The 24,013-nt window shown below is 46.5% G+C and overlaps 1 protein-coding gene and 1 long non-coding RNA gene across 8 annotated transcripts in view; both read left to right on the top strand.

Annotated features, from left to right (window-relative positions):
* TAOK3 (TAO kinase 3) overlaps positions 1-13,156 on the top strand; it is a 63,576-nt gene extending 50,420 nt beyond the window's left edge. For all 7 annotated transcript variants that reach the window (XM_039332524.1, XM_039332521.1, XM_039332525.1 and 4 more), the window contains 7 exons: positions 4,101-4,337; positions 4,967-5,095; positions 5,603-5,806; positions 8,405-8,644; positions 9,421-9,633; positions 10,367-10,549; positions 11,284-13,156. In XM_039332524.1, the coding sequence (XP_039188458.1) occupies positions 4,101-4,337; positions 4,967-5,095; positions 5,603-5,806; positions 8,405-8,644; positions 9,421-9,633; positions 10,367-10,549; positions 11,284-11,445 (1,368 nt within the window). In that variant the 3' untranslated portion in view covers positions 11,446-13,156. The remainder of the gene's footprint in view (positions 1-4,100; positions 4,338-4,966; positions 5,096-5,602; positions 5,807-8,404; positions 8,645-9,420; positions 9,634-10,366; positions 10,550-11,283) is intronic.
* Positions 13,157-14,073: 917 nt separating this feature from the next.
* LOC120303244 lies at positions 14,074-19,399 on the top strand. Its single transcript, XR_005555383.1, has 2 exons — positions 14,074-14,330; positions 18,103-19,399. It is a non-coding gene; the product is annotated as an uncharacterized LOC120303244 (long non-coding RNA).
* The last annotated feature ends 4,614 nt before the right edge of the window (positions 19,400-24,013 follow it).

The raw sequence follows: 24,013 nt of genomic DNA, 5'->3' as shown, positions 1-24,013 counted from the left end.
TCGACAGTGTGAAAAGTGATCATAATGAGTCACTTTTTTTCGGTGCCGTTGTAACTTCAAGCCGTCACTAAGTGAACTGTTGTAAGGTGAGGACTTGCTGTGTTTATGGGTCCAGTATATCTTGCCTCCTGGCCAGCATCCCCGGCAAAGTTGCATGGGATTTCCATGGAACAGGATGCATCTATGAAAATCTGGACGTTCTATCAAGCCCAAGGGTTGGGATGAACGTTGAGCCCCCCGTAGGGCTTTATTTTGAGGAATTGCCCTTTCCAGGTTTATTCTTCTGATTGTTTATTATCCCATTTTAACGTGGCGTGTCTTCTTAGCGTTGGGCAGCCTTCTCAATGCAACAAATAAATAAATGAATGTTTTATTACCTACTATTTTTATCATGAGTCTTCCCCTTCCTATCGCAGCCTCGTCCCCAAGGTTCTTGTTGAGCATCAAACGTACTCAATTTGCAGTTGAAACGGGCTTTTCAGAATCAAATCAAATCTTTTACCACGGCCATGGACCAGCCTAAGGAGGGTGGAATTACAATCAAATGAAAAGCAAGGAAAGATACATCGGGGTCTTAAAAATGTGGAAGGCCCCGAAGATATGAGCCCAGAAAGCATATATAAAAGTCTAGAAGAATCTTTTTAAAAAGAGAGAGGCACGTTAGTTGGGTGTAGGGGAGCACCAAAGCTTAGTACAGACGGTATGAAATTTAACATAAAACAACTCTTAAATAGTGTTCAGCTTTGTATCCAATTTGGTGTCCTCCGTAATGATGACCCAACTACAAATTATCTGGCCAGTTTGCAGTCACTCTCTGATTGGGATCTTATATGTTCTTTAGGAGAAGAAAAGGCTTCTGGCAGTGTCCCATATGGAGCATGATGCAATAGTAGTAGTAGAACAGGATGCAGTCAAAATTCAATGAAGGACGCCAGCTGTGACTTGTGTGATGGGAGAGAGACCCAGTTTGGTCTTGTGATGAAGATACCAGGCGAGAAAGCTGGAGACCGTGAGTTCTAGTTCCACCTTAGGCATGAAAGCCAGCGGTGTGACTTTGGGCCAGTCACCGGGAGATGGTGACTTCTAGTTCCACTTTAGGTTTGAAAATCAGCAGGATGACCTTGGGCCAGTCACCAGGAGACTGAGAGTTCTAGTTCCGTGAAAGCCAGCTGAGTGACTCTGAGCCAATCACCAGGAGACTATGAGTTCTAGTCCTGCCTTAGGCGCAAAAGCCAGCTGGATGATTTTGGGCCAATCACCAGGAGAATCTGAGTTCTAATTCTAAATTGCTTCTCTCTTTGGTTAGTTTCCATCCGTTGCTTCTTGTCCTGCCTTCTGCCGCTTTGGAGAATAGCTTGACCCCCCCCCCTTCTTTGTGGCAACCCCTGAGATATTGGAGAGCTGCTATCCTGTCACCCCCAGTCCTTCTCTTCATTAAACTAGACAGACTCAATTCCAGCAACAGTTCCCTCTAGGTTTTAGCCTCCAGTCCCCTGATCCTCTTTGTTGCTCTTCTCTGCACTTTTTCTAGAGTCTCAACATCTTTTTTACATCGTGGTGACCAAAACTGGATGCAGTATTCCAAGTGTGGCCTTACCAAGGCCTTGTAAAGTGGTATCAACACTTCATGTTTTCGAAACATCTCCTTATTTTTGCACTGGGTTGGCCTGACAAATGCCTCACAGCTTCCCAAACCAGTCCAAACTCACTGGAGAACATAGGTGATACGAACAATTTGCTTCCACCTGGGTGAACTGCCATGTGCTCTCTTTCCTAGAAAGACTCAAAACTTCCTATCCACTCGCTTGCCTTTTTGTTCTCCTTCCTACACTCTTGCCTAGAAGCATCAGATAACAAAGAAGCCGAGATGTCCTTAGTTGGTGGCTTGTGTTTTGTGTGTGTGTGTGTGCCACTCTCTCAGGCAATGTGACTCAACCGTAGTGCTGTTCAGACAAATCAGTAAACTGGGGAGAACTTGGATTAAAATTGGCAAAGGGGCTGAGTCGCCCAATTTTCAATCTCAATTAATTTTTAAAAGCGACATTGATTAGGTGGATGACCCCCAAATTTAATCCATTGTCTCTTGGGTGGAGGATTGCCGGGACGTCCGGGTCCCCTTGCAAATTTACTGATGTTGCTAAGCCCAAGAATAAGGTGGCAGCTTTAGTGCACATAGCAACCATCTTAGCATAAATTATTTTCTTCCTTCCTTTCAGGGATAATCTATTCACTGGAGATGGCAACAGCACAAATCAGTTTGGTGAAGGAAGCACAAACAAAACTTTGGAAACTTCATATGCTACTATTAAAAAAAAAACAGTCCCTGCGGATTTTACTCCGCTAGTAGGCCGTGCTCATCTCCGTTTCAAGGCCGTGGACCAGGTGCTCTCCAAAGACATTTCCGCAGCCATGTGATCAGCATCACACAGTGCTGTTACCCTCCCATTGAAGTGGTACCTATTTATCTACTCGCGTTTGCAGGCTTTCGAACTGCTAGACTGGCAGGAGCTTAGCTGAGGACCGGGAGCTCATCCCTTTGCTTAGCGCTTGGGTGTCGAACCTGGGCTGCCCACTCTCCAGTCGACAAGCCCGGCATCTTAACCACTGGGCCACTGGGCCATCCACATATAGCAATAGCACTTAAACTTATGTACCGCCTCACAGTGCACGTAACTCTGAAAATAGGTTGTTAGTAGTTACTTGTAGATTCTGTGGTTCAAATGCTGGAACACTCTCTCCTTCTCCCCCCCCCCTTCTCTCTCTCCCTCTCCTTGACATGGAGACACTCAACCAAGATCATACATCTAGGGTTATCCATCAGACAGGGTTAAGATAAGGGCAATTAGCAAGATGGCAAGGGCCATCTGGTCCGTCAGGCTGTGGGTGAACCTCAGCTGGAAGGACTATATGGCCCATCGGCCACAGCAAGGTGTAGGATCTTGTGATTCCTTTCCTGGAGATCTGGTCACGCTTCATATCCCCCATTGAGCTTCTGATCCTACTACTGAGCCATTTCAGATGATCGTCCTTTCTCGTTTGTTCCCCATCTTCCTGCAGAAATGGCTCCACCACCAGCCACGTATCTGATCTTATTTGATTTATTTTATTAAATGTATATGCCGCCCATCTCGCCTCCAGGCCATGCTCTCTTGCACGCAGTTTAAGGCAGGGGTGTCCAGCCTTGGCAACTTCAATACTGGTGGACTTAAACAGCCAGCCATGTTGAAGTCCAGAAGTCTTAAAAGTCCAGTCTCCTGCCTTGAGCAGGGGGGTTAGACTAGAAGGCCTCTGAGGTCCCTTCCAGACCAAGGATTGTATGTATTTTCAAGGTGAGGTAGGTCTGGTGTATGAGTGAACAGTGACCTTGATGTCTCTTGAGACGGGGTTGAGTGGCCCCGGAATCATTTTAATGAAGCAATGTGGTGATCAGATGGTCTGGTGTTTCTGGAGCCATGCTTGCATTGACGGTGGGGAGTTATTGCTTTTTATTCTTTCTATATTGGGTTTTTATGATTTGCATTGTATTGTTGGCCATGCAAGTTGGCCATGATGAGTTGATGTGAGTTGGCTGTGATGAGTTGACCGTGGTGAATTGGTCATGGTGAGTTGACCGTGATGAGTTGGCCGTGATGAGTTGACCGTGGTTAATTGGCCATGGTGAGTTGACTGTGATGAGTTGGCCGTGGTGAGTTGACCATGGTGAGTTGGCCATGGTGAGTTGGCCATAATGAGTTGACTGGGATGAGTTGGCCGTGATGAGTTGACCATGGTGAGTTGGCCTTGGTGAGTTGGCCATGATGAGTTGACGTGGTGAGTTGGCCACAATGATTTGACCATGGTGAGTTGACCATGGTGAGTTGGCCTTGGTGAGTTGACCATGGTGAGTTGGCCATGATGAGTTGACGTGGTGAGTTGGCCATAATGATTTGACCATGGTGAGTTGACCGTGGTGAGTTGGCCATGGCAAGATGACCGTGGTGAGTTGGCTGTGGTGAGTTGTTGTAGTCCCCAGGTCATCGAGCTCTGTGCCCTCTCTCCTCCTGGCAGGAGCTAACTCTCTCTCTCTCTCTCTCTTCCTTCCTCCCCTTGGCTAACCTCAGGTTACAAGGCAGATCCATGAGCATGAGCAGGAGAACGAGTTGCGGGAACAGATGTCAGGATATAAACGGATGCGGCGCCAGCACCAGAAGCAGCTGATCGCCCTGGAAAACAAGCTGAAGGCTGAAATGGACGAGCACCGCCTCAAGCTGCAGAAAGAGGTGGAGACCCATGCCAACAACTCGTCCATTGAACTGGAGAAGCTAGCCAAGAAACAGGTGGCCGTCATAGAAAAGGAGGTGAGCCGGGCACTCCCACTGGATGGTCCACATTAATGACTGAGGGATTCAGAGGCCATTCAGCTCCATAATACGCTTAGGTGCCTGGGGGGGGGGGAAGTGGTTTGACAGACTACCTGTCCACAAGTTCATCTTCCCAGCCTATCTGAGAAGGGAGGCAAGGTATTCCCAACTAACAGAATAACAGTTGGAAGGGACCTTGGAGGTCTTTTAATCCACCCCACTGCTCAAGCAGGAGACTCTATACCATTCCAGACAAATGGTTGTCCAATCATTTTAAAAAAACCTCCAGTATTGGAACACCCACAGCGTCTGGAGGGAAACCGTTTCACTGATTAATTGTTCTCACTGTCAGGAAGTTTCTCCTTAGTTCCAGGTTGCTTCTCTCCTTGATTAGTTTCCATCCGTTGCTTCTTGTCCTGCCTTCAGGCGCCTCTTTTCTTTGTGGAAGCCCCTCAGATATTGGAACCCTGCTATCCTGTCACCCCTAATCCTCCTTTTCTCTAGACTAGCCATATTCCTGCAACCGTTCATCCTATGTTTTAGCCTTCAGTCCCCCAAATGACCGTCTGTGTGAAAACGTGGGTCGATTTTAAATTTGAAAGCACCCTTCTCCGGCTTTTTCGCAGGCAAAGACAGCGGCAGCCGATGAGAAGAAGTTCCAGCAACAGATTTTGGCTCAGCAGAAGAGGGATCTGACCAATTTCTTAGAAAGTCAGAAGAAGCAATACAAGATTTGCAAGGAAAAGATTAAAGAGGCAAGGAGAATCTAAAGTAAAAAAGGAGGAGGAGGAGGGGGGAGGAGGGGAAGAGGAGGAGGGGAGAAAGAGAAGTGGAAAAGGAGGAGGAGGAGAAAGGGAAGGACAAGAAAAGGGAGAAAGGGAAATGGAAAAGGGAGAAAGGGAAGGGGAAGGGGAGGAGGGAAGTAAAAAAGGAAGAGGGAACAGGGGAAAAGGAGGAGGGGAGAAGAGGAAGTGGAAAAAGAGGAGCGAAAGAAGGAGGACAATGACTGGGGGGTCCTTGGCGCTCTCTGCACTTGGTGGTTTTCTTGCAGACCTTTCATCGCCCAACTAAGTAACATCATCAGTGCTGGAAAGGAGTGGGGTTTTCATTCCACTTAAACTCTGTCAGAGGGGGAGATTAGAGAAGGACCCCAGCTTGATCCTGGAGCTTTTACCAGCAGAAGCCAGGAGCGCCCCCCCCCCGTTTCCTTCCCGCTGCAGGGGGTTGCCTTTTCCTCAGCGTGCCCTTCTGCCTCCCCGCAGGAGATGAACGAGGACCACAGCACACCCAAGAAGGAGAAGCAGGAAAGGATCTCGAAACACAAAGAAAACCTGCAGCACACACAGGCTGAAGAGGAGGCGCATCTTCTCAGCCAGCAGAGACTCTACTACGACAAAAACTGCCGTTTCTTCAAGCGGAAAACCATGATCCGAAGGCATGAGCTGGAGCAGCAGAATATCCGTGAGGTCTCCGCTTTTAGCCTTTTTAAATCCCCCCCCTCTCATCCCCCCCCTGAAAAAAAACTACACCCAAGGATGCAAAACGGAGCAAATCCAGATAGACAGGGCCGGTGTGCGGTTTCCCTCCCCCCAAATCTTCTTTTAGAAGGTTCCAGAGCAGGGAATCTCCAACCTTGGCAACTTTTAAGACCCGTGGACTTCAACTCCCAGAATTCCTTTTCGGTTCTGGATTCTTCTGCTATCATTGATTCGTGATAGGTTTAGATTTGGAGCACGGATGTCGTTTTCCCGGGCAGAAAGTGCCGAAAGTTTGACGCTGTCTGATAAAGGAGAATATTTGCAGCTCAGGGTTGAAATGATGAGGGGTCCTTACTGTTCTCTGAGCTTGGCTGTTTTCTTGCAGACATCTCATTAACCAAACTAGGTAGCATCATCAGTGCTAGAAGGGAGGGGGGTTTGTGGAGAAGAGGAAGAGGAGGAGGAAGAGGACTGTGGGGTCATTGCTGTTCTCTGAGCTTGGCTGTTTTCTTGCAGACATCTCATTAACCAAAGTAGGTAGCATCATCAGTGCTGGAAGAGAGTGGGGTTTGCAGGAGGAGGAGGAGACTGTGAAGTCCTTGGTGCTCTCTGAGCTTGATGGTTTCCCTGAAGGCGTTTTATTACCAAACTAGACCACCTCCTCAGCACGCTGACGATGTAACCTAGTTTGGTAATGAAACATCTTCAAGGAAACCACCAAACTCGGAGAGCATCAGGGGAAACCCTTCAGTTTAACTCCTCCCGGCTGTCACGCACATTTGCTTGTGCGCCATCTGCCGGAGACTTTTCAGAAATACACCATGAGACACCCAAAAGGTTTTGGCTTTGGTGTTTAGTTGCATGCATGCTGCAAGACGTTTGCTTTGTCTTGGCAAGAAACTGGCAGGAAACTCTGCCACCAGGACGCAGAAAAGTTCTGGCATTCCTTTGGTGAGACGAAGCCAAGGTGTCTGTGTTAGAAAGGTCTAGTTCAGTGGTTCTCAACCTGTGGGTTGGGACCCCATTTGGGATCGAACGTCCATTTCACGGGGGTCGCCAAACCACGCTGTCCACCACTTTTTTTCCCTTTTCCCTAGCTGTCCTACTCCCTCTTATTGGTGACCACACCCACTTGGCCACGCCCCTGGGGGGTCACCACAACATGGGGAACTGTATTATGGGGTCACGGCATTAGAAAGGTTGAGAACCACTGGTCTAGTTGTAAGATTTCTCAGCCTTGACAATGGTAAGACAGGTGTCCCAAAGGTGCTTTTTCGAGAGGCAATTGGGCTTTCTGTGTTTTCCCTTGAAGACGTTTCACTACTCTTCCGAGAAGCTTCTCCAGTTCTTGGATGAGAAGCAAGGAACGTCTTCAAGGAAAAACAAAGAGGGTCCAGTAGCCTTTCGAAAAAGCATCTTTGGGACATCTGGATGACTGGGAATCCCCATAGACATCCAAGATGGATGGGTGGACTTCAATTCCTAGAATCCCCCAGCCAGCCTGGCTGACTGTAGCATTCTGGGAATTGAAGTTCACACCTCTTAAGAGTTGCTAAGGTTGAGAAACACCGGTCTAGTTGAATGGGAAGAGGCAGTTTGGTCTACTGGTTAAGAGGGCTGGAGGAGGACTGCGGAAATATGAGGTCCAGATGTCTCTTAGACATGACGCCAACTTAGTGACCTTGGGCCACTCTCTCTCAGCCCTGGGAGGAAGAAGGCTGGGGGCCAAGTCATGGTTAAAAATGTTGCCAAGAAAACTTCCGGGATTGGTCCAGGAGTCAAGACTGTCTTGAAGGCACCCCAAAACATCTTTTAATGGGGGAGAAAAAGTCCACTGGCTGCACGGTCTCGGGAGAACCTCCAGACCTTTGAATGCAGATCTTAGGGGCTATAGAAGTATAGGAGGAAAGACAAGCAGCTTCACTCGTGAGTTTGCGGGTCCCTAAGCCCTCTCTCTGGCTGTTTTTTGGAGACAGCAATTGTGGGAGATGACTAGGCTGAGCCGGAAGGAGGGGTCAAACGTGCCATCAATCTCGACTCCCTTCGCACCCACGAGAGATCCAGCCCACCGTGAATTCGGTTGACTCTCGTCTGCTGCCAATTTGCTTTGTTCTTGTAGAGAACAATAGACCTTGCAATAGACTTTTGTATTCATTTTAAATCGCCTGGCCTTCCTGATTTTCCTGCCCTTGGCAAAAATTGTCTGCGGCTGTTTTTGCTTTGGGCGAAGGGCAGGTTCTGGCTGTCTCTCCTTAAGAAGTGTCAAGCATGCAAGATAGCCCAGACTGGAAACCCACTCAGAAGTACTAGCTCTTATCTTTTATCGTAAGGTTACCTTAACAGACTCTTGTAAGTCTGGAAGGGCATTTGTCTCTGGTTGCCTTTACAGCCAATCAACTAGGGAGGGTCTCTTCGGAGACGTTTGCCGCACCCTATTTCGGCTCTGGGCTCAGCGGCCTCTTATCCCTCCATTCCCCTGGCTGTGGCTCTTCCCTCTTTTCTCTCAAGGTCATTCTCACAGACCACTGGCAGAAAAGCTTCTCCTCACCTCTGTTTTTTGCTTTCCCCCCCCTCCACCAAATGCAGGAGCTGAACAAGAAGAGAACCCAGAAGGAGATGGAGCATGCCATGTTAATACGGCACGATGAGTCGACGCGGGAGTTAGAATACCGGCAGCTGCACTTGCTGCAGAAGCTGCGTATGGACTTGATCCGGCTGCAGCACCAGACGGAACTTGAAAACCAGCTGGAGTATAACAAACGGCGGGAACGAGAGCTGCACAGGAAGCACGTCATGGAGTTGCGGCAACAGCCTAAGAATTTGAAGGTAGTCAAGGGATGAGGGTGGGAGCCCAGCCCAGGAAGACTCAGCCTGTTGCCTGCAGCTGACCCCCCCTTTAGCAAGCCCAGTGTTAAGAAACTGCCAGTTAAGGTAGAAGGAGGGGTCAAGTGAGGACCTAGCTTGGAATCATGGCACAGCTGCAAGTGGCATTAGCTTCACCTAAGATTCATGAAGCCTTATCTGGTCACTCCTAGGGGAAGGCAAGTAATCTGGGGGGGATTCTTGTAACGTAGGCATAGATTATTCTTTGGAGGGCAGCCCCCCCTCCCCCAATGCAGCTCAGAACCCAAATGTGAACCTTTGTTGGCCTTGCTGGATAAACCAGACAGGAATTCCACTCTTGCTCCTCCTCTCCCCAAATCTGCCACCCTCTCTTTCAAGGAGGTCAGTCAAGAAAAGTCCCAACCTAGAACTAAGGAGAAATTTCCCGACAGTGAGGGCAATTCATCAGTGGAATGGCTTGCCTCCAGAAATTGTGAGTGCTCCATCACCGGAGACTGGGCAGCCCCTTATCTGGAATGGTAGAGGACTCCAGCTTAAGCATGAGGTTCGACTAGAAGACCTCCAAGGTCCCTTCCAACTTTGTTATTCTGTTATTCAGTTTATTCTGACGTTATTTGGAGAGACTTATATGTATTGGGCTTAAAAATTCCCCCTCCTGGAAGACATTTCCTTCCATTTAAAATCAATCCCACGGATGCCAAGCGGACAAGGGAGCTTCAATGTTCATTGGTCGGTTGCTTCTCGCTTCTCCTCTGCAGGCCATGGAAATGCAGATCAAGAAGCAGTTCCAGGACACGTGCAAAGTGCAAACCAAGCAGTACAAAGCGCTCAAGAATCACCAGCTGGAAGTGACTCCAAAGAGTGAGCACAAAACTATTTTGAAAAGCCTGAAGGATGAGCAGACGAGGAAGCTTGCCATCCTGGCAGAACAGTATGAGCAGAGCATCAATGAAATGATGGCGTCGCAAGCGGTAAGACGGGAGGGGGTTGTCCTCAGTCCCTGGGGAGGAGGGCTCATGAAGAAGTGCCCCTCCCTGGCTAAAAAAAACCCCCAAGCAAAATAAAAGCCATCTTGGAGGGATGTTGGAATTATTGAATTGTTTTTATCCCACCTTTATTGTGGTTTATAAGTAACATACTTAATAGTCCTTCCTCCTTCCATTTTCCCCACCACAACGACCTCGTGAGGTGGGTTGGGCTGAAAGGGATGGACTGGCCCAAACTCACCCAGCTGGGTTTCATGCCTGAGGCAAGACTAGAACTCTCTGTCTCCTGCTGATTGGCCCAAAGTCACCCCGTCAGCTTTTATAACTAAGGACTAGAACTCAGATCTTCCTGGTGATTACATAACTGCAGCTGTCGTAAATATGAGTCAGTTGCCAGGCATCTGAATTTTGACCATGGGGATGCTGCAACGGTCGTAGGTGTGAAAAATGGCCACCAGTCCCTTTTCCCCCGTGCCATTGTAGCTTCGAACGGTCACTAAATGAATGGGTGTAATCCGAGGACGATTACACCCAAAGCTGGGTGGAGAAAATATACAGAAAGGAATGTAAATCAGAAGAGAGAGTCTGGGAAAGAAAATGTCAGTGCCCTTGTAACTTCCAGCGGTCGCCCAACAAACAGTTTGAAGTCGAGGACCGCCGATATGATTTGCCCCAGGGAGCCATCCTCCCTGACCCTTCTTGATGTGCCCCCTTGCAGCTGCGCCTAGACGAGGCTCAGGAAGCAGAATGCCAGGCCCTGAGGCTGCAGTTGCAGCAAGAGATGGAGCTGCTCAACGCCTACCAGAGCAAGATCAAGATGCAGACAGAAGCACAGCACGAACGGGAGCTCCAGAAGTTGGAGCAGAGGGTGTCCTTGCGCAGAGCACATCTGGAGCAGAAGGTAAGCTGGAGCCAGGCTGCGAAGGACTTCGGTGGTGGCATTCACCTTCAGCGAAGGACAAGAATCCAGGGGTCTGCAGTGCCTGGTGGCGTTCTCTGAGCTGGGTGGCTTTCTTGCAGACATTTCATGACCCGACTAGGGACTGTCATCAGGGCTAGTCGAGATGATGATGGTGTTAGTGCTAGATGATGCTATCTGGTTTGGGTAATGAGATGTCTGCAAGAAAACTACTCTCCTACTCCTACTCCTCCTCCTCCTCCTCCTCCTCCTCCTCCTCTTCCTCCTCTCCACAAACCCCACTCCCTTCTAGCACTGATGATGTTACCTAGTTGGGTAATGAAACATCTGCAAGAAAGCCACCAAGCTCAGAGAGCACCAAGGACCCCACAGTCGTCGTTGTTCTCCTCCTCCTCCTCCTCCTCCTCCTCCTCCTCCTCCTCCTCCTCCTCCTCCTCCTCCTCCTCTTTGTAACCCCCACTCCCTTACCTAGCTGGGCCTGCAAGAAAGCAGCCAGGGTCAGGGAGCACCCAGGACCCCTCATTCCAACCCTGAGCGAGAAAGATTCTCCTTTTTCGAAACAGGTACCCCTTCTGTTCACTTCAGCTCTCGCAGCCCAGGAACCAGGGATTGGGGACGATGGGCGAGGTGTGGAGCCACCTTCCCAGAAACTCCAGCCCCCACCCCCTCCTCCCACCCCCTCCATCTCACCTTCTCTCCCCTCTTCCCTTTCCCAGATTGAAGAGGAGTTGGCCGCCTTGCAGAAGGAGCGTAGCGAGAAGATCAAGGTTCTGTTGGAAAGACAAGAGCGGGAGATTGAAACTTTTGATATGGAGAGTTTACGGATGGGATTTGGAAACTTGGTGACATTAGAATTCCCCAAGGAGGACTATAGATGAGATTCGATTCCTTTGGCCCTTTTCCAAAACGAAACCGAGCAAAAATGCCAACCAAGCAAGAAGTATGTTCTCAAACCAACATTCCCCCAATCCGTCCCCAAGTTATTGGCCGTGCTCTCTCTCTTTCTCTCTCTTAACTGACATCACGTCGGACTTAGTGCCTGTATAATTTGAGTCCACCAGGGCCTCCCACCTTCCCACCGAGTGTCTCTTTTGGAGCTGGACCATGCTTGGCTGTCTCTGGAAACTCATAACGTCTCACAACGCCAATGTCTCTGTGCGAGCAATTTTGATTTTTCTTTTTCTTTTCTTTTTTTTTCCCGATTAACCTTTCGGTGCAAACTTTGGAGACCGTGCTAATGAATCCAACCGAACAAATCAATGACCACAAAGAAACAAAAAATGAAGTTTGCGTTGGCTTTCCGAGAAAGCAAACTCCTCGGTGGAAATACAAGCAAAAACAAGAAGAAGAAGAAGAAGAAGGAACAAGCCAGAAAAATTCCGACGCAACCCAAAAAAAACCCTCCAAAACAAAACAAAAAAATCTCTTCTTTTTGTTTTGTTCCAGAAAAAATAAAATTAACAAGAAAGAAACAGAAGCGTTCAGCTTTTCCCCAGAGATGGGGATATATATATATTCAAAATTTTGTGGCTTAAAGGGAGAGTAGCATGGCTATTTCAAGCCGTTTAGCTCTCTTGAAATAGCTATACTAGTCTCCCTTTAAATCTTTGTCAGCCGCAAAATTTTGAATATGCGGATTTCGCAGCCTTACTTTAATCTGCTGCTCCATTGCTTTTTTTTTTACTTTTCTAATTTTGTTACCTGTTTCTCTTTTTTTTATTTTTTCTTTCGGTCTTGATTCATCAGGAAGAAAGAAATTTCCGTGGAAATAATAAACCATTTTAAGGAAGAGCTCAAGAAATTTGATAACCTTTTGCAGAAAAAAAAGCAAACAAAAAAAAAACAACACACACAAAATGACAAATTCTGAATTGTGGTGTACATATCATTGGTGGGCATTTCTTCGCGGGTGGGGAGGAAGGGTGGGGGGGAGGTTGGAAAGAGGGAGAGCGTGAATTTTTTTTTTTAATTTAATTTTATTTTTATTTTTTGGAAAGGGCAAGGCCGGGCCAGTGGGGTGGGTGTGGGCGTACAGTTTGGCCTTCGCCTTTGGCACATTCTTGATTGTATCATAAATCATTTTCTGCTGTTGCAGAGGATGTGAATACACTTAAAAAAAAATAAAAAATAAAATTTAAAAAAAAAGAAGAAGAAGGAGGCCAGAGGATTCCCAGAGCACAAATTGGGCCTTCTCAAAATTGTGTATTTTGTGTATAGAAGGAAATTTAAGGAGAAATTTACTTATTTTCATATTGTATTTTAACTGTTTCTCTGATCAGAAGTTTTTTTACTACCTGCCTCCCCGTCCCTCGATTCCAAGCCACACCGACCCTTCTCCTCCCCGACTCTCCCTCCCGCCTCTTTTTCCAAGTCAATCTTTGGAGTTGAACACTGTCTATCAAATCACATCACCTTGACCCTTTCCTTCCCCCCCCTTCCCCATCTTGCTCTCTTCCTGGTCCTTGACCTTTGCCCCCCCCCACGTCCTCTCCTTCTTTCCCATCCCCGATAATCTTGGTCATAAATATTGCATTATTCACTCTTTCAAACTGTGTATTTTCTTACAATAAAAGCGGTTTAAAAAAGGTCTTTTCTTTGGCATGCCTTTTAAAAAGCACATCGGCAGACGCGCACCCAAGAGTTTTTGCCGAGCCGAAACCAAACCCCGCGCCGTCGTCGGCATTTTTAATGGACATTCGCAAATAAAATTGTTGCCCTTGAAGCTTGCGGTCTCTTTGGGGTTAGGGTTTCTTGCTTGAGCTGGGAGTTGGACTAGAAGACCTCCAAAGTCTCTTCCCGATCTGTTATTCTGTTCTTTATAGCCGAGGAGAGCCATTGGGGCCATCTCTAGCCATCACCCCACTCCAGCTCTTAGCCCTGTGATGGAAGATTGCAGGACTTCCTAGTTTGCTTCCATCCCACGTGCTACAGTGGTGGGGTCTACGACAGTTTGCCACAGGACAACTCTGTAGCCAACTTGTCACAGGACGACTGGCTGCAGGAGCAAGAGTTAACACTACGATCAAAGAAATAGTGGACTAGAATCATTAAAGAAAGGATGCCAAAGGAGGGAGAAAATAAAACGTGGCTGGCAAAGATTAAAATATTTTTTAATTTTTTTTTCTATTGTTTTAATTAATTGAATTGAATTGTCAAATCGTCCCACTGCAAGTTGACTTTGTCCCTCGGCAAATTGGGCATGGCGAGTTGGCTGAGGCAAGTTGTCCCATTCTGACAGAGGTGTGGGTTCTGACAATCCACAGTGTCACTCTTTTGCTCAGGACTCTGAATGTCAATCCCAAAGTAGCGGGCAGGGCTGTGATCACAAAGTCCTGGTGTGCACATTATGCTGAACCCTGATGGGCAAGTTCAGAGGCATCTCACCAAGCCAACATTGTTACACAAGCATCACGCACAGCATCCTCTTTCCTGGCTAGGAAAGTAGGGAGAGACCTGCACAGTGGCTTGTCAGAGTGACTGATCATTCGCAATTTCAAAACAATTTTAAAAAAATGTTGATTTAACACCCGGCTGACTCATTCTCCATTCATTTAATAATTCCGTCTGTCACATTGAGCATTGCAAGGGCCCAGGGCTTATGCACCACAGCAACGGTCCGTGAGCAGCTGTGTCCGGACTCGAGCTTCATTGGTGCCACATTAAATGACCTTTTGGGGGGTCAACATTTTCAATGGCTTTAACTGAAGATTGGTGCAAGTTGTAAATTCATTGTGTTCTTTGCCATGGATTAACATTTCTGGAGGTTTGTAAGAAGAGATTAGACAGCCACTTGTCTGGAATGGTCTCGGGCCGTGGTGGCGAACCTGTGGCACGTGTGCCATCGGTTGGCCACCACCGGGTTAGGGTTAGGTCACCATGAACTCATAGAGCAAAATGGATATTGCCAACAAACTCGGAGTGCCCTCCGAGTTTCTGAATTTTTGTTGGCGGTGTCCATTTTGCTGTATGAGTTCATGGTGACCTAACCCTAACTCTAAGTGGAATTTTCCTCCTATGGGATTTTCCCATGTATTTTACCAGGAAACATAGATAGGGCAGCCTAGAAAAGTCAGTGCCCTCCTAACCATACCCAAGCACTCCGAGTTTGTTGGCGATGTCCATTTTGCTCTAGGAGTTCAGGTGACGTAACCCTAACCCTAAGTGGAATTTTCCTCCAATGGGATTTTCCCATGTATTTTACCAGGAAACATAGAAAGGGCAGCCTAGAAAAGTCAGTGCCCTACTAACCATACCCAAGCACTCTGAGTTTGTTGGCAGTGTCCATTTTGCTGTATGAGTTCATGGTGACCTAACCCTAACCCTAAGTGGAATTTTCCTCCTATGGGATTTTCCCATGTATTTTACCAGGAAACATAGATAAGGCAGGCTAGAAAGGTCAATAAGTGCTTGGGTATGGTTAGGAGGGCACTGACCTTTCTAGCCTGCCCTATCTATGTTTCCTGGTAAGATACATGGGAAAATCCCATAGGAGGAAAATTCCACTTAGGGTTAGGGTTAGGTCACCATGAACTCATACAGCAAAATGGACACCGCCAACAAACTCGGAGTGCTTGGGTATGTTTAGGAGGGCACTGACTTTTCTAGGCTGCCTTATCTATGTTTCCTGGTAAAATACATGGGGAAATCCCATAGGAGGAAAATTCCACTTAGGGTTAGGGTTAGGTCACCATGAACTCATAGAGCAAAATGGACATCGCCAAAAAACTCGGAGTGCTTGGATATGGTTAGGAGGACACTGACCGTTCTAGCCTGCCTTATCTATGTTTCCTGGTAAAATACATGGGGAAATCCCATAGGAGGAAAATTCCACTTAGGGTTAGGGTTAGGTCACCATGAACTCATAGAGCAAAATGGACATCGCCAAAAAACTCGGAGTGCTTGGGTATGGTTAGGAGGGCACTGACCGTTCTAGCCTGCCTTATCTATGTTTCCTGGTAAAATACATGGGGAAATCCCATAGGAGGAAAATTCCACTTAGGGTTAGGGTTAGGTCACCATGAACTCATAGAGCAAAATGGATATTGCCAACAAACTCGAAGTGCCCTCCGAGTTTCTGAATTTTTGTTGGCAATGTCCATTTTGCTGTATGAGTTCATGGTGACCTAACCCTAACCCTAAGTGGAATTTTCCTCCTATGGGATTTTCCCATGTATTTTACCAGGAAACATAGATAGGGCAGGCTAGAAAGGTCAGTGACCTTCAAACCATACCCAAGCACTCCGAGTTTGTTTGCAATGTCCATTTTGCTGTATGAGTTCATGGTGACCTAACCTATACCCCATGTGGAATTTTCCTTCCTATGGGATTTTCCCATGTATTTTCCCAGGAAACATAGATAGGGCCAGGCTAGAAAGGTCAGTGCCCTCCTAACCATCCCCCAAGCACGGTCCGAGTTTGGTTGGCACATGTTCCATTTTGCTCTATGAGTTCATGGTGACTCTAACCCTAACCCTAAGTGGAATTTTCCTCCTATGGGATTTTCCCATGTATTTTCCCAGGAAACATAGATAGGGCAGGCTAGAAAGGTCAGTGCCCTCCTAACCATCCCCAAGCACTCCGAGTTTGTTGACAATGTCCATTTTGCTGTATGAGTTCATGGTGACCTAACCCTAACCCTAAGTGGAATTTTCCTCCTATGGGATTTTCCCATGTATTTTACCAGGAAACATAGATAAGACAGGCTAGAACGGTCAGTGTCCTCCTAACCATACCCAAGCATTCCGAGTTTGTTGGCGATGTCTATTTTGCTCTATGAGTTCATGGTGACCTAACCCTAAGTGGAATTTTCCTGCTATGGGATTTTCCCATGTATTTTACCAGGAAACATAGATAAGGCAGGCTAGAAAGGTCAATAAGTGCTTGGGTATGGTTAGGAGGGCACTGACCTTTCTAGCCTGCCCTATCTATGTTTCCTGGTAAAATACATGGGAAAATCCCATAGGAGGAAAATTCCACTTAGGGTTAGGGTTAGGTCACCATGAACTCATACAGCAAAATGGACATTGCCAACAAACTCGGAGTGCTTGGGTATGGTTAGGAGGACACTGACCTTTCTAGCCTGCCCTATATATATTTCCTGGTAAAATACATGGGAAAATCCCATAGGAGGAAAATTCCACTTAGGGTTAGGGTTAGGTCACCATGAACTCATACAGCAAAATGGACACCGCTAACAAACTCGGAGTGCTTGGGTATGGTTAGGAGGGCACTGACTTTTCTAGGCTGCCTTATCTATGTTTCCTGGGAAAATACATGGGGAAATCCCATAGGAGAAAAATTCCACTTAGGGTTAGGGTTAGGTCACCATGAACTCATACAGCAAAATGGACACCACCAACAAACTCGGAGTGCTTGGGTATGGTTAGGAGGACACTGACCGTTCTAGCCTGCCTTATCTATGTTTCCTGGGAAAATACATGGGGAAATCCCATAGGAGGAAAATTCCACTTAGGGTTAGGGTTAGGTCACCATGAACTCATAGAGCAAAATGGACATCGCCAACAAACTCGGAGTGCTTGGGTATGGTTAGGAGGGCACTGACTTTTCTAGCCTGCCCTCTCTATGTTTCCTGGTAAAATACATGGGAAAATCCCATTGGAGGAAAATTCCACTTAGGGTTAGGGTGAGGTCACCATGAACTCATAGAGCAAAATGGACATCGCCAAAAAACTCAGAGTGCTTGGGTATGGTTAGGAGGGCACTGACCGTTCTAGCCTGCCTTATCTATGTTTCCTGGTAAAATACATGGGGAAATCCCATAGGAGGAAAATTCCACTTAGGGTTAGGGTTAGGTCCATGTATTTTGGTCCTTTGGAAAATAGGTTGACCCCCTTTTCTTTGTGGCAGTCCCTCAAATACTGGAATACTGTTGAATGGCAGGCAGGATAAAATGGTAGTATATAAGGGTACCAATTTGGGGTGGGAGTTTTTTTGGAAAGGAAGTTTGGAATCTCAGGCAAAGCATATGAAGTATTAATTCTATTAAAACATATTTAATACATTTATGATGTTAAAATATGTTATTCGCAGTGAATACGGGCAGCTTAAGAATAGTGTTGTGAAGCAAGAAGGTCTACAACAGTGGTTCTCAAACTTTTTAGTGCCGCGACCCCCCAACCGGTCGTAAGTTGAGGACTACTCAACTGGTTGTAAGTCGAGGACTACTCCACTGGTGCAGCACCATTTGCAGAATGGGACTTTTGGCAGGCTCAGCAGGGCAGAGACAGCCTGGACAATTCCTATTGGCTTTTGAAAGCCAAGAGAATTAGACTCTATTCAAGAGAGTCTATTCTATTGGCTTTCAAAAGCCAATAGAATAAAAGGGAGTAGCACAGCTAAGGAAAAGAGGGGGGGAAATGGCGGACTGCGTTGTTTGGCGACCCCCGTGAAATGGTCGTTCAACCCCAAATGGGGTCCCGACCCACAGGTTGAGAACCACTGGTCTACAATGAAGGGGTATAAAAATACACCCTCTGGCTGGAAATTCTGTGGAAGACATGGCTTTCCATTCACAGCTTCCAGGGTACAAGAAAAACAGAACAAGGAAGTGGAGCGACAGTCAATGGATTTTACGGAGGAGAGGTTTGTAGACAGCCCCTTAAACCCTCCACCCCATCTTCAATCTCTCTGTTAAGAGCTGCTCAAGTTGCATCTTGGCCAACACCTCATAGATGGCATTATTGGGAAATGGCCTATTGTTCTACTTCAACCAATCAGAGAAGCTGGAACCACCCCTTCATTTGAATACTGAACCGCTATATAAGGGCACAGTTCAGACCTGGTCTTCATCATTTGCAGGTGGATCAACTCAATTGCCAACTGAGGTCAACATCACAAGCCATGGCTGTTCTCAAAAGAGAGAGGAAACACGATGTTCTGAGAAGGAACTGGCGCAACACACAAGCCAAGATCATTAGCAAACGTGGCAAGATCCATGCCAAACCCAAGAGGAACATGTGCATCATAAGGTTTCCCAGAAGCAGCTATTTAACCTCGTGCCCTCTGGTGTCCGGGTATTTCAACAGGAAGATGCGGGACCAAATCCTTTCCTTGCACAAGAGTAGACACTCCTGGAGCCCTTGCATAGCTGACACTCCCCAGAAGTTGTCTCTGAGGCTTAACCGGCAACAAAAACCACAGCCCTTTACCCGGGGTGGACGTCATGCTTTGCAAGTCACGCTCCGGGAAGTGGCCCTAAAGAAACGAGCAAAGTGGGTGGTGGAACCAACCAGGAAGAGGAGAAGATACTCGGACAATGAGATCTTCTACAGGTTGGCCAACTGTCCCTCCCTATCAGAAGTTGCAGGCACCTCTACTGAGGGAGAGGTGGAGGACTTAGCCTCCCATGCTCCGGGGATACTCCAACCAAGTGCCAATGAATTGCAAGAAGCTTTCAGCTAAATGAACGGCCCTCGCTTCTTCTCGGCCCGGCAAGCAAGCTTCAAGAAGAGCCGAGATAGAAGAAGAAGAAGAATGGGGGGGGGGAAATGAAGCCATTAACCTGCAAAAAAGATCCAGTAATTTTGGGGGAGTCCCAACTGCACATTTTTTAATCCTGTGCTGATTTTTTGATGAAATTAGTATTTATCAATCCTTAAAAGAGAAAGAAAGGGGGGGAAAACCATTATTTGAAACCATCGGTGAAATTTTGCCACCTGGAGAAAGAAGACGGAGTAGCTCCACAAAAACAAGAACATGAAGATCTCCCATCGTACTGTAGCGACAACGAAATAACTTGTCCTATCGAATTCCCCGTTCCTCAAGGATATCCATCTCGAAATCCTAATAAAAGCAGGATCTTTTGCAAGGCAACAGGCTGTCTTGTGAATTCTTTTCCAAAGGAAAGGTTAAAAATTTGCATGTAGGGTCAGTAGGATGAATCTAGGTGGGCCCAACTAGAGGGTGATATTTTTGTTGTGTTTTGTTTTTTAACATTTTAAGATGGAGAAAGGGAAAAATGACTTAAAATGGCTGGGTTGAAGTTTAAAAAAACAAAACAAAGGACGGTGTGCCACGTAGAGTTTTTAATTCAGCCTGGAAAGAGTCTGCTAAGCAATTGGGGCAAGGAAAACCAGTACATTGCATCCTTGTGATGCCAATGCTAAAGAGAAAATTAAACAAAGTTGGTGTGTATGTATAACAACTCCCCAAGTGTAGGAGGAGGAGAGGCAGAGCTGGGGGTGGAGTTAAACGCATCATCAGCTCAGAGTCTTTATGTTGCCGCAAAGGTTCCAAGTCTTGAATTCCACTGAGCCTTATCTGCTGCCAATTCAGTGTTGAATTTAGCTGACCGGATTCTTCTGTATAGCCTTGGATAAATCTTCTATGCTGCAATCTAACAGGCAGTCCTGACACTTTGTGCCTGGCACGAGGGTGTTGGGTTATTTCTATGAGGTTATGTTTGACTCAAAAGAGAACACATCTAGCTCTTGAAGGATTCTTGCTCTTGTTTGATTGAGAATGTTTTCACGTTCAGAAAAATAAGATCAATACAGGTAACCCTTGATTTACAAGCCCACAATTTCTGAATTGAGCACTGAAAAAAAGACTTATGACTGCTTTTCACACTTATAACCCGGGTCACATAATCCAAATTCAGTCACTTGGCAACTGGCTCGTGTTTATGATGGTTGTAAGGCCCCAGGGTCACGTGATCCCTTTTTTTGTGACACCTAACGAGCAAAACCAATGAAGCCAGATTCACTTAACAACCGGGTTGCTAAGTTAACAATTGCAGTTGTGCGCTTAACCTGTGCCAAGAAAAGTCCTAAAAAGGGGGCAAAACTCAAAACTTAACAAAGGTCCCGCTTAGCAACAACAATGTTGGGCTCTATTTTGGTTGTCAGACTACCTGTGTTGAAGAAAGGGGTTTTAAAGGACGGTGAAATCTTAAAGAGACAGGATCAAGCATCCGATGTCCTTCACCAGAACCAACCAGAAGCTGATTTTATTCAACAATTGGTCCCAGTTTGCCAAGTTTTGGCAACTCGGATTTCCACCTCTACCTAGATAAAGTGCAAAGTAAATCTGGGCGAATTCTGTGTGCAGATTCACCTTCTTTTTAACCTTGGATCACTTTCCTCGAAGATCCAGTGAGGACTGAACTAAATTTAATTTACCAAGCAGGGTTGAGGTGGGGAAGGAGTTAGATTCCGTTAGATGTCTACACCAAGCGCTCCGCGTTCCTGCTTCGTAGGGGGAATGCATCCACACACCAACACCCGCCCCCCACTGCTGCCCCTGAGCATCCCAGGATGTGGGGGGTCTGTGTTGCAAAAGATCCAGTTTGTTTTATTTATTTATTTAAAATCCTCAAATTGGATCAGAGCAGAAAACCCACCTCGAGCAACCCAAAATCTGACCGAAGTCAGGACCGGGGGAGATGGTTTCTCTCAAGCGGTGTCCTTGCTTCTTCTTCGTCTTCTGGTACAGATACAACTAATTTTAAAGGTTCAGGGGAAAAAGGTCCTTTCGTGCGGGGACTGAAATATCAAGCCAGGTGGTCTCCTGAAGGTTGCTGGATCTTTGACGCAGGGCAGGTTCTTGACGTATCTTTCTCTCTTCTGTGTTGGTTCTCCTGCCCGGTCTTCCAAGAAGAGAGAGGCCCGTGTCTTTAGGTTCCTCCACTTGGTTGAGCTATCTTGGGGGCTACCCCCTCCGGCCTTCTTTCAGAGACCCCAGGATGGTCTTCTCTTTGCCTCGACAGAGAGTTGGCCAACTTGTAGAAGATCTCGTTCTCGGAGTAGTGTCTTCGCTTTTTGGCCGCCGATGCTGCTGTCCGTTTTGCCCCGTCCTTCTTGGCCATCTCCCTCAAGGCTGCTTGTAGGAAATCTGGGCAGCGCCGGAGTTGGGCGTGGGGCTTCTTCTTGGACTGATGTCTGGCTGGGAAGGGCATCCTAAAACCGGGAGCCCTTTTCTTATACAACACCTGAGGTTCGGTCACCTGAGATGGATTCCTGCTGCCCCGTATCCAGCGGTCAAAACACCAGGACATGAGGGGGCAATTCAACCGATAACCTCGTTTGGGAAATCTTATGATGCATATATTTTTCTTTGCTCTGACTGGTAACTTCTTTCTTCTGCGGACCAAAGTCCTCCAAGGTCTTCTCCTTAGAGGAGGACTCCTCCTCCTTTTCACGATGTTCCTCCTCCTTTTCACTTGGCTCCTCCTCCTCTTCTGACTCCTCCTCCACCTGCTACTTATCAAATAAGTCCTCTTTTGCATCCTGAGAACAGCCAGATCTTGGCAAGGCTGCTTCTCCTTCTTCTTGGTCTTTACAAATCAGGGTGGGTCTCACGCCAGGTGCCCCCTTATATAGTTTCCGGCATTCAAATGAGGCCCTAGTTTTCCATTCCCTGATTGGCTGGTAGAGAACAATAGTCAAGCAAGCTACCCAATAATATCAGACTATGAGACTTTTGCTCCTGGGTGAGGCTGAAGGGAGATGCAGACTTTAAAGGGTTGGGGGGCAGGATTTGAGTCAACCCCCCCCAAGGATGCCATTGTGAAGCTGTATTTCAAGGGGGATGTTAATGATGCACAGAGAACCCTCGACTTACAACAATTCATTTAGTGACCATTTTTGGATTTTGGGGTCTGTAATGCCAATTTTGAGATATCTTTATTTACTAAAAACATTGTGACCACTCGGGGCCAGCAGAGGGCGCTAAAGAACCATAAGTCTCTCCTTAGCCGCCTCGCTCATCCTTCATCTTATTGTTAGTGCATTACAGAAAAATGCAGACCCTTATTGGCCTCGTTTCATGCGGGGTCTAATCATGCTCTAATGTCACCAGAAGCAGCAGTCAGTGATCCACACTTCGGGCTGAACTGATCTTCCTCCGTTTGGCAGGAAAAGGAGATCTTCCTAACCTGTAGGATGGCCAGGCTACAGTTCTGCAAGATGTGGGGCGTAAATTGGATTTTTTTTTCTCTAAAAGTAACAGCAACAGGAGTCACAATCTGGGGGGGGGGGAGGATAAGGAAAGACCATTTGTCCCACAAAAAGGAGGCAGTTTTGCATCGCCGGGAAAGCAAAGGTGCAGGAGAACTGCCCAAGGAAGGGAGAGACTGGGGTGTGGTTTCTCTAAATTTTCCCCCAGACAAAATTAAATGACACCCTTGGATTTGAATAGATTAGCAGTGCAGTTTTTTGCACGGATTTCCTTCTCCTCTCCCTGATTGTGTTTGTGCAACCCACAGCTTGGTTCCTGAATTACAGAGGGTCCTTAACTTTATAATCATAATAGGGACCGGAAAATGTATTGTTGTGTGCTTGTTAAGGGAGGCATCACATGACTGCATCCGATTTTATGACCCTTTTTTCAAATCCCTGTGATTGTTAAGCGAGATATCCCTGTGACTTGTGACCTGTCCAGCCTGCTTCCTCTTGGATCTTCCTTGTCAAAAGCCAGCTGGGAAGATTGATTGACAGATAGATGGAATAGATAGAATAGACAGGGTGGATAGATGGATATATGGATGGATGGATGGATGGATGGATAGATAGATAGATAGATATAGAAGAGAATAGATATAGATATAAACAATAGAATAGATATACAAACAAATGATAGATAGATAGATAGATAGATAGATATAGTGATAGATGATAGAATGATAGAAGATAATAGATATAAACAAATAATGATAGACAAATACCGTAGATATAATGATAAAGAGGGCATAGATATAGATACAAGACAGACAGATAGATAGATAGATAGATAGATAGATAGATAGATAGATAGATAGATAGATATAGTGATAGATGATAGAATGATAGAAGATAATAGATATAGATATAAACAAATAATGATAGACAGATACCGTAGATATAATGATAGAGAGGGCATAGATATAGATACAAGACAGACAGACAGACAGACAGACAGACAGACAGATAGATATGATAAATGTCCTGTTCACTCTTGTGCTAAATAGAAAATAAAAATACAGGCGAGGTGGTGGGAAAGCAGACTAACGGTTGCAAAGACACCCGTCTCATTTGCTGCAAAATTGTGCAATTGAGGTAAACCAATTGCATCAATCAAAACTGTTTTGGAGAAGCATCCATCAGCTTCTCTTGACCAAAGCTTTCTACTTTAGCCCAATTGTTATTTCTAAAATTCAAGCCCTTGGCTTGAGGTTTTTTGTGGTGTGTGTGTCTGTGCTTTTAACATATCTGGGCTATGGGCCTGGACGATGGTGGGCCTTCTGGATTAATCAAGGACTATCCCCATAATATGGGAGGCAACATGACCACCACCACCACATGTCCAGGATGGCTGTGTGGTTTTCTTGGTCAGGAAATAGGTGGCCTGGATTTTTTTTCTTGCAGACGTTTCATTGCCCAGCTAGGGAACATCATCAGTGGGCTGGGGTTGGAGGAGGAGGAGGAGGAGGAGGACTATGGGATCCTTGGT

Source organism: Crotalus tigris, unplaced genomic scaffold, assembly GCF_016545835.1.
Source record: "Crotalus tigris isolate CLP2741 ecotype Arizona unplaced genomic scaffold, ASM1654583v1 scf7180000024461.5605484, whole genome shotgun sequence".
Lineage (NCBI taxonomy): Eukaryota > Metazoa > Chordata > Lepidosauria > Squamata > Viperidae > Crotalus > Crotalus tigris.
Note: the sequence above shows the minus strand (reverse complement) of the source record. Positions and strands in the feature narration are given on the sequence as shown.